This window comes from Pholis gunnellus, assembly GCF_910591455.1.
Source record: "Pholis gunnellus genome assembly, chromosome: 13".
In the NCBI taxonomy this organism is placed as follows: domain Eukaryota; kingdom Metazoa; phylum Chordata; class Actinopteri; order Perciformes; family Pholidae; genus Pholis; species Pholis gunnellus.
Genome location: NC_136540.1, coordinates 13,684,262 through 13,692,933, shown reverse-complemented (window position 1 = coordinate 13,692,933; position 8,672 = coordinate 13,684,262). Strand labels below are relative to the sequence as shown.

Genomic DNA, 8,672 nt, shown 5'->3' with positions numbered 1-8,672 from the left:
GTTGCACACAGGAAGGCACAGTAGAAGTCCTGTAGGATTAAACACTTTACTGTATTTACTATCTCAGCAGCCAGTAACCAGGCTGCCTCTGTACTCCTCACAGCAGTGTTGACTGTTTGCATTCCTTAATGTTATCAGGACACATAAAGTTACTTTGAACAGCAAGGTCCAAAGACTGACCCTAAAAAAACAGATGAGTGGGCCATATGCTTAATCACCATTGTGTTTACTCAATCAGGGATGATGACTTTACATTTATTTAAATCAAAATCTGTCACATAGTGACAATTGACAAATCTCTTCCGTTGGCAACTATTCCCAACAGCAGCAACATTTATGTATATCAGGATACAATTATGCAAATTAAAAAAGGTTAAAACAGATTTCACTGTTGATGTCACGTCAACATAAAAGTCACTTTCCCCAAACAAATGAAGAAAACAAGTAAAATGTGATACAGGACCACTGCAGTCCGTCTCTGTTGCCTGAGACAGAGCAGCATCTTGGTGTTACGGGAAACAAACCATAGCTCTCAATTACCAAAAGTTTTTCCCGCCTAAGGATTTGTAACACCTGACTTCCGATCGTGAGTTGCAGTCACACAGCCCGTGTTGCTCAGGAGGACACCTCTCTCTTCCACACGATCACCATATTCTTGTCACTGAGGGCCACCAGGAAGTGGAGCTCAGGGTCCATTGCTACGCTGTTGATGGAGGGGCCCTCCACCTGGCCGTGGTCCTTATTTACTGGGGTCGGCCACTCCAACACCTGCCAAAACAAAAGAGATCTCTGGTAAACACAAGATCTACAGTGACATATTTAGAGGGTTCCCCGACAGTATTGTATCAAAGCAGAGTAGTATAGTTAACAGGACATTTAGAGGAGATGGATACCTCAGTGGGAAGGATGGGTTTCCCTGTGTGGAGACTGTTTTTGTGCAAGTTGGAGACGTGGTATGTCCATAGCCTGCCTTTGTCATCACCACACACTACGTAGGCTTGGCCTAAGGGAGAGGGAATGAACACGCACAGTATAATATCAGCACGACTTAAAAATCAGGTTTTTCTCCTCCGATACTGAAACACAAAGCTGAGTATAAACAGTAACTGGTCCGGCCACAAACAGACTGAAGTGGGATAAACTGGAAATGCAGCTAGAGGAGCACCAGTGTTAGACTGTACACATCAGGACTGACAAAAGTATGTTCAGAATTATTTTCTCAGGTTCGTTGAAGGACTATTAGAAAATGAAAACAAAATGAAGAATGCAGCTTCACTGATCAGGCTTGGGACTTACCTGGGCAGGTGTTGAGAGCCAGGTAGGGGATCTCCGTGTTGGCCCACTGCAGCTCAGCCAGAACCACAGCACAAACTGTCCTGTCCTTCTTGTCAGGCCGCTGGGCCTTGGTCCGGCTCCAGCTCCACAAATAAATGGAACAATGCATGTAGTTCTTGGAGGCTAGATGATGACAAGAAAAGGAGAAATTGTAAGCAAAAGTATGGACAGAAACAAGGGATTTCTGGGAGCAGGGTTTTTGCAGATCTTAGAATTTAAATTGAAGACATTCTTAATGTTCATATGGTGCTGAAATTAAGAAAACCCAGCTGGCAAACTTGAGCTAATTCTGACTGATTAGACCTAAAGTTAAAAAGCATACCAAGCAAACAACAACACTGAGATGGTTTATAGCTGGATTATGTATATACTAAATACATGGTTAGATGTAAAGACAGACATGAGGTCCGTTGGAAGAAGTCATGGTCGTACAAAACTAAATGATAGCGCCATCTAGTGGTGACCAAACAAATAACTAGTGAGGCTATTTGTTTACATCTGCATAGTTGACCAACTTCCATATTTAGTGTTAGGTACATAAAACACAATGTAAATAGGAATATGAATAAGCCTTTAGCTGGTCCTCATATATCTGCCTTTGGTTTTTGGTTGCCAGAGTGCACGGCTAAAATACCTAATAATATTCAGTATTACTTGTTGACGGTCGGTACTTTGTTTGTAATACTAGAGCGGTATACTGTAAGAGCCTCACTTACCCACTATGTCATCCGTAAGAAAACTAAGGCCATCAATGGTGTGGTAGTCGTTGTCTTTGTCTTCCTTCTTATAGATAGGGAACGTTATCTCCATCTCTTCGGTCCTGCCGAGAACAAAAAAACACACAAAATGTTGCAGGCTGGTCCAGTGTATGATTTTATATACATTGTTTTCAGACTAAAACTCAACAGAGATGGACAACAATCATATCTGACTATTACCAGTATAACGTACCGCACCACTCTCTCTCTGTTGACAAACACCCATTGTATAGTCCAATGCAACGTGAGAATTTAACTGTAGTAATTGAACTCACATTGTCACACTTTCAACCGTAAAAGCAAAAACATTTACTGAAGTTTGCTTCTTTGTGAGCTGTGTTTCCCAGAAAAGTCTGCTATCTCAAAATATGTGGTGCCAGAGGCTGACAGGATGGTATTGTTGAGCCATTTTCAGACACCTCAAGTTCCCCTTTTTGTAAGAAATGTCTGCACTCTAAAGCTCCTTGGAGCAAAATGACACTTTAATGGATACAAGAAGACAAACGCATGCACACTGTGGATGCCTTTACCTCTTTGTGGTGGTGTTGGTGCCGAGGAGTGTGTTGTAGCAGTGCAGGCCGTCCTCACAGGCAGTCAGTAGGTGTGAGCCGGGGGAAGTGGGGGGGAGGCAGATGTGCAGAGGGGTGGTGCTGATCTCCAACACAAGCAGCTGACTGGAGGGACAGAAATATTCTCAGCGTCACAAACACAACCCTGCTGGACCCATTACAAATATAAATGTACAACTGAGGGTTTTACCATTAACTGTCTATAAAATGTATGACGTGTGTAGATTTGTTTTCAGTCAAAAAGGTGTGAAAAAAAGAATCTCCACAAGACATTTGATTTCCTAAAAAAACAAACATATAGACTCATGCAAAATGTTTGTTGCGAGACATAAAAGTGACTTTCTTCAGCATAAATACTCACACAACTTTGTAGTTGTACTGGCTGTCCACTCCACCGATGTCCCACATCACTATCTTTTTATCGTATGAGCCCGCTGCAAGAGAAACTGGTGTCAGTGAAGTTGTCACACAATAGTACAAAAAGGAAAACAAAATATATAACGTATGGATACATTTGCCAGTCACTTTACTTGTCTCTTAAAAATGTGCCTCACTGTTTGTCCACCGCAAAGATATCGCTCCAATATGAAGTATTAATTAGGCAGAATGATTCTTTAATCTGTCTGATGATGCTGGACCTCTAAACCGGGTGACTGTCAGATACACAGAGCTCATACTGCTAGCTCTTAATCTAGAAACAGTAACCATGGCTCACTGAAGAGGAAGTTTCCCTGGTGGTGGTTGAAGCGGAGGACCGACAGCGCCTTGCGGCTGGCGCGGAACTCCCCGTAGGCCACGTTGTTTCTGGGGTGGATCAGTTTGACCAGTCCCCTCTTCCCTCCAGCAGCCAGAATGCTGCAGTGCTGAGCCGAGGCCCCGCCTCCTCTGGACATCAACACCGTGGACCAGGAGAGGGAAAAGAACTCCTGTGGGGCGGGAAACGACAGATGCAAAATGTCAGATCAACACTGGCAATTGCAATAATACATCTTAAAAAACAATATATGAAGCGCTTTAATGTCTGCAAAATGTCAGCTTCAAATCAAAACAATACGGTGCGACTTCAAAAATGTCCCGAGTTGTACTGTGAATGTATGTCAATGTTATGAGATGATTAATGGAGCAAACCTCTCCAGGAACTTTGTACTTCTTCATCACCATCCCGGTTTCACAGTCAATGACACAGAGAGAGTCTCCACCACAGGTAGCGACCAAACGGCTTCCTCCTGCAGCGCCTGTTAATACAGGAAAAAGACCATTTCTCCTAGTTCTCTGGTAAACAACGCCTTTCATTCTGATAATCTATGCCTTGTTTTAAAAGGCCCTGATAAATCCTAATCTGTTGAACCGTACCAGTGGAATCTGGCAGCGGCTGGAAAGCACAGGCCCACAGCTGGGTGGAGAAGTCCTCCGAACTGTCCTGTTTACTGTGACACTGGAGGACGTGGAGAGGCTTCAGACACACCGGCTGCCGGAGGAAGGGAAACATGACACAAAAGGAGGAGATTATAGCAGAGTGGTGGAGGGGGGAAAAAAGGGACTTTAATGACATGACATTCTGACAATACCAAGAGCTGGGCATTTCAATATTGCAGACACAATCTGTCTATCTGTACATTACCTGTGTCTTGCTGCAGCTCTTCATAGAGGACAGCAAGTCGGCGTCTCTCTGCGGCTCCGTTCGGCTCCTCCGTTTTATCCGAGCTCCATCGTCCTCTTTGGCTTGTCGCACTTTGGATCCTCTCCTGGGCGTCTCTGCCCTCACCGGACCTCCGGTGGGGGCGGAGGGAGGCTGACTCGTCTTGCGGGGGCTCATCCTGACGGCGCTGGTCTGGGTCGGCGTCTGAAGTTTGCGGCTGAGGCCGGATTTGCGAGGACTTGCTTCTACTGGGGGGACCGGGAGGTCCGAGCGTGGTTTCTTGCGAGGCGTCAGGCTTATGCTGGTGTCCACTAATGCCGCTTGTTTCCTCTTTGTAGGCGTTGAGACAGCCTGAAAAAAGGGAACACACGACAAGCTTTGAATCAAAGCATTCACACAACATTTCCTTTACAATCCCTAGAATATATCACCCAAAACTACTCCCATTACTTTCTGAAGTCACTGTACGGTTTCAGAATCACAACGACAGCACGTTTGGTGGAGATAACGTGTGAAAGCAGCATAACGTTGAGATCTTACACAGTCCTCTTTGGTGTCTGGAGACCCCTTGCTCTCCGACTCTTCCTTTGGTTCCGTCAGAGAGCACAGATACTCCTTAGCAATAATCTCCACCTAAGAAGCAGAGGACACAAAGAGACAGACGGTGACTGAAAATTAAAAAAGGGCAACGCAAAAATAGAAAAAGGTGCCAGAATTTCTCCAACATCATGAACTTACCCTCCATTTGGTGAAGTCACTGACTGAATTGGGTCCATATTTAACCTGCTGACGGGCAGTTTTGACAAAGTTTTTCTCCAAAGCAGACAATTTCTCTGCTGTGATGGGATCCGGGAGAGAGAAGCTCTTCTCCCACACTGCAATTATCTAAAGGACAAAAACAAAGAGCAGGAATATTTCCCTTTCAAACACTTCAGAGACTTTGTAACCACACTAGCAGTGTGACATCATACCTAGTATACAGGACAATACAGTCTCAAATCATATCATGAAATAAAGCAAAAGATAAGCGACCAGTTCCATACCCTGGTCCTCAGGTTGTCACTGTAGACGTAGCGCAAGTGGTTGGCAGTAGTACTGACATCTTTCCCGTTGTAAATCCTCAGTTTGGGCAACAACGCCATCAGCTTGTAATTATCACTCACCTGAGGAAGAGAAGCAAGATTATCAGTCAAATCTAAGACACAGTGAGGTGTCATTTTTATCCTAGTTCAGGATTGATTTTAAATAGTATTTTCATAATTTGTCAATAAAGTGAGGTCTTGGGTTATAGTAAAATAGATGTGACTGCAGAGTGCTGGGGGGCAGAATCCCCCACCCAGTTCACAAAAGTACAAAAGGTGGGGAGCAACCTAATCAGTCTCTCACAGAGCGCACATATTAAGACAACCATTCACACCTACAGGCAACTGAGAGTGCCCAGTAAACACAATCTGCATGTCTTCAAACTGTGGGAGGAAACCCACTCAGACACAGTCAGAATGTGCAAACTAGACGAGAGCAATCAAATACTGAGACGTGTTGCTGTGAGGAGACAGCCGCTGAGTTCTAGGGTGGCTTAACACGGGGAACTAGTTGCAGGTTGCAAATTGCATGCAACATTAATCTCCATGCAACTTGGCAGTTACCGGAACCATTAAAAAAAAGTGTATTTCGCTACAATTAGCTGGCTTGATTGGTCATTGGTCAAGGCTGTAGGTGAAAGACTGGCTACTCAAAAGAGAACAATGGATCCTTTGACACTCTATTCTAGGAGCTTGATCCACCTAAGCTCCGACTAGACAAAGGTGCGTGAAAGTTTCACAATGTAAAGCCAGCCGTGGAAATGATTTGATTTTTTTGTTTTTACATTTCTACTAAAAACAACCCCCCTCAAACCGGGGTACTATAAGCAAATTAAAGCCATTAGTCGCATCCTCACGGTGATGTAAAGATTGTCCTCCATCTTGAGCTCTTCCAGACTGCTGAGAGACTCCAGCGTGGTCACGTCCTCCATCTGGTTGTCGCTGAGGTCCAGGTAGCAAAGAGCAGGCAGCTCCAGGTTCTTGGGCAGCTCCTGCAGTCTGTTCCCAGAGAGGTCCCACCGCTCCAGGGACCGGAGACGGGACAGCAGACCGACTGGCAAGTTCTGAGGCTTCAGTCCCAGCCGGGATAAACTGGAAATAAGAGAACTTCATATCAGTGTTTCCACAATCAAATTAAATGTGTCGGTGCATCTGCAACAACTCTTCTTTCCAGCTCACCATAATAAACTGGTGTTAACACTTAGCAAAAAAAAAAAAAACATGCTTACTTCAGTGTCTTGATCTGCTCCAGTTTGTTGGTTTTTGGAGAGCCTTTCTCCAGTAAAAGCGTCTCTGTTATTTTCGCCATTGCTCAGCTGTTAGAAAAGACCAGAATTAAAAAATGAAGATACCAGAGAAACAACCGTAGAGTGAAGATGAAGTACTAAAGAGATTCTTCAGTGCTGTCTTCTTTTGTAAGACTCAGGTCTGTCACACCTCTGACCACACCCAGCATCACTGATGGGTGCTTCCAGGTGCTCTGCTGCACCTATGACGACACACCGGAGAGCACTAACCACACCCGGAGTGCTCTTCTGCATCGCTGCATAGATTAACTTTAGAGGAGCTGGCCGAGCCCAAATTCATGTACAGCTCTTTTTTTGTTTTGTTTACATATTTCATAGTGTTTTCCATACTTTTAGTTAACACTTTCCTATTCTACATTTATGTTTATTTACTCTTGCTTTCCTTAGTATGTTCTCCAACTTGTGTATTATTAGATACCGAAACACCAAAGCAAATTGCTTGTATGGGAAAACAACTTAATCTTACCTCATTTACTGATTCTCACCTTTATGTCTTACATACCCCCCATGGACACAAAAGTCATATACTATATATACTATAAATATACTTAAGATTGGCCTCACAACAACGTATAATGCTGTTTGTGGGGTTATGGTTCACCTAATTGCGAAAATGTGGATCAAATCATAATTTCTCAAACTGCAACTAGCGTTTTTCTTATTTTTTAATGATACAGGGTTCAGTTAAGTGTGGTTGTTTTCTTTTATAATGATCTCGTACATTGCGGATAAGTGGTGATACGTTATATCATAGTTACCACAGAGAAGGTCATTTTGCAGACACAATAACAAAACAACACTAACATGTTTGTTGAGGTTTTGTACCTCAAACAACGATGGATTTTGAGATGCATAGTCTTATCTTTTAAAAATATATATCTGCTTTTAGTTCCAGCATGATACATGTGATGTTATAAAGTGTATTAACGTGGCTAGGTACGCTAGCCACGTTGAAAGCACCATTTCTTAGTATCTTGAGGCTACTACGTCAACATTACAGACAATAAACCACTTATTCTTGAGTTTTAGTGCTGATCTCAATCGTTTATCTTCCATATGTAAACATTAGAATAATTGATCTGTTAATATTTGTGGATAAAGCTACTTACAGACACTTCTTCATCAACTTCAATGAACTCACTCCTCCTGCAGCAACTGAGCTTTCCCGGGGAAACTCTACGTACATCCGGTGGGCGTGGTTTACAGCGACATTTAGCCTGAGTCAAATTGCCCCGAACTCAGCCTTCCAGGCTGAATGTATACGCCCACAGCCCAGGGTGACAGAAGTATTTAGATCTTCTACTTGAGTAACTGAAGTACAAAGATACTCTACTACGAGTACATTATGCAGAATGTCCCATTTCTAAATATGATGCTATTGCTGGATTATACTTCGTGATGCATGAAAGTGTAGATTACTTTTAATAATGCATCTGGTAAATGTGGGGCCAATCTTAATGGTGTTTTTGTTTCTGTGTAGCTTAACCCATTACAATATATCATATTAATAAGTTGATATTTTGTACTTGTTAACTAAATCTGCAAAGTAACTACTGCTAGTGAAAAGTACAATATTGACTTCTAAAATTAAGTGGAGTAGAAGTATACAGTAGCATGATATGTAAATAAATTCAAGTAAAGTACATGAAAATTGTATTTAAGCAAAGTATATTACATTCCACTATAGGTTTTAGCTATGTATACATGTATATTTGTGTGTGCATAGGCTATGTATATAATGTTTACCTGTATATTCTAGTGCTGTGTGAAAATCCAATGGGACCTCTTATAACCCCCCCCCCCCCCCCCAAAAAAAAACTGAAGGGGGAACATTTTTTAAATAATCCTCGGAAATCTAACAATAATCCTAGTGTGTGTTGTAAATACATCATAAAGTGCATGGAATACATAGACAACACGTTTCGTTAGGTGGCGGTGTTCCCTTATTACAGGTTCGTCACCTACATAACGACAGAAGAAGA

General features: G+C 42.8%; 1 protein-coding gene across 1 annotated transcript; it reads right to left on the bottom strand.

Moving 5' to 3' along the window:
* Positions 1-7,846, bottom strand: lrwd1 (leucine-rich repeats and WD repeat domain containing 1). Its single transcript, XM_079171784.1, has 16 exons — positions 7,800-7,846; positions 6,613-6,699; positions 6,241-6,475; positions 5,345-5,464; positions 5,040-5,186; positions 4,842-4,934; positions 4,284-4,652; positions 4,016-4,130; positions 3,791-3,897; positions 3,378-3,588; positions 3,024-3,096; positions 2,624-2,767; positions 2,052-2,155; positions 1,297-1,458; positions 894-1,003; positions 1-768 (listed from the first exon to the last, which is right to left on the bottom strand). The coding sequence occupies exons 2-16, from the start codon at positions 6,690-6,692 to the stop codon at positions 616-618; spliced, it is 2,223 nt and encodes a 740-aa protein (XP_079027910.1). The 5' UTR covers positions 6,693-6,699; positions 7,800-7,846; the 3' UTR covers positions 1-615.
* Between the last annotated feature and the right edge of the window lie 826 nt (positions 7,847-8,672).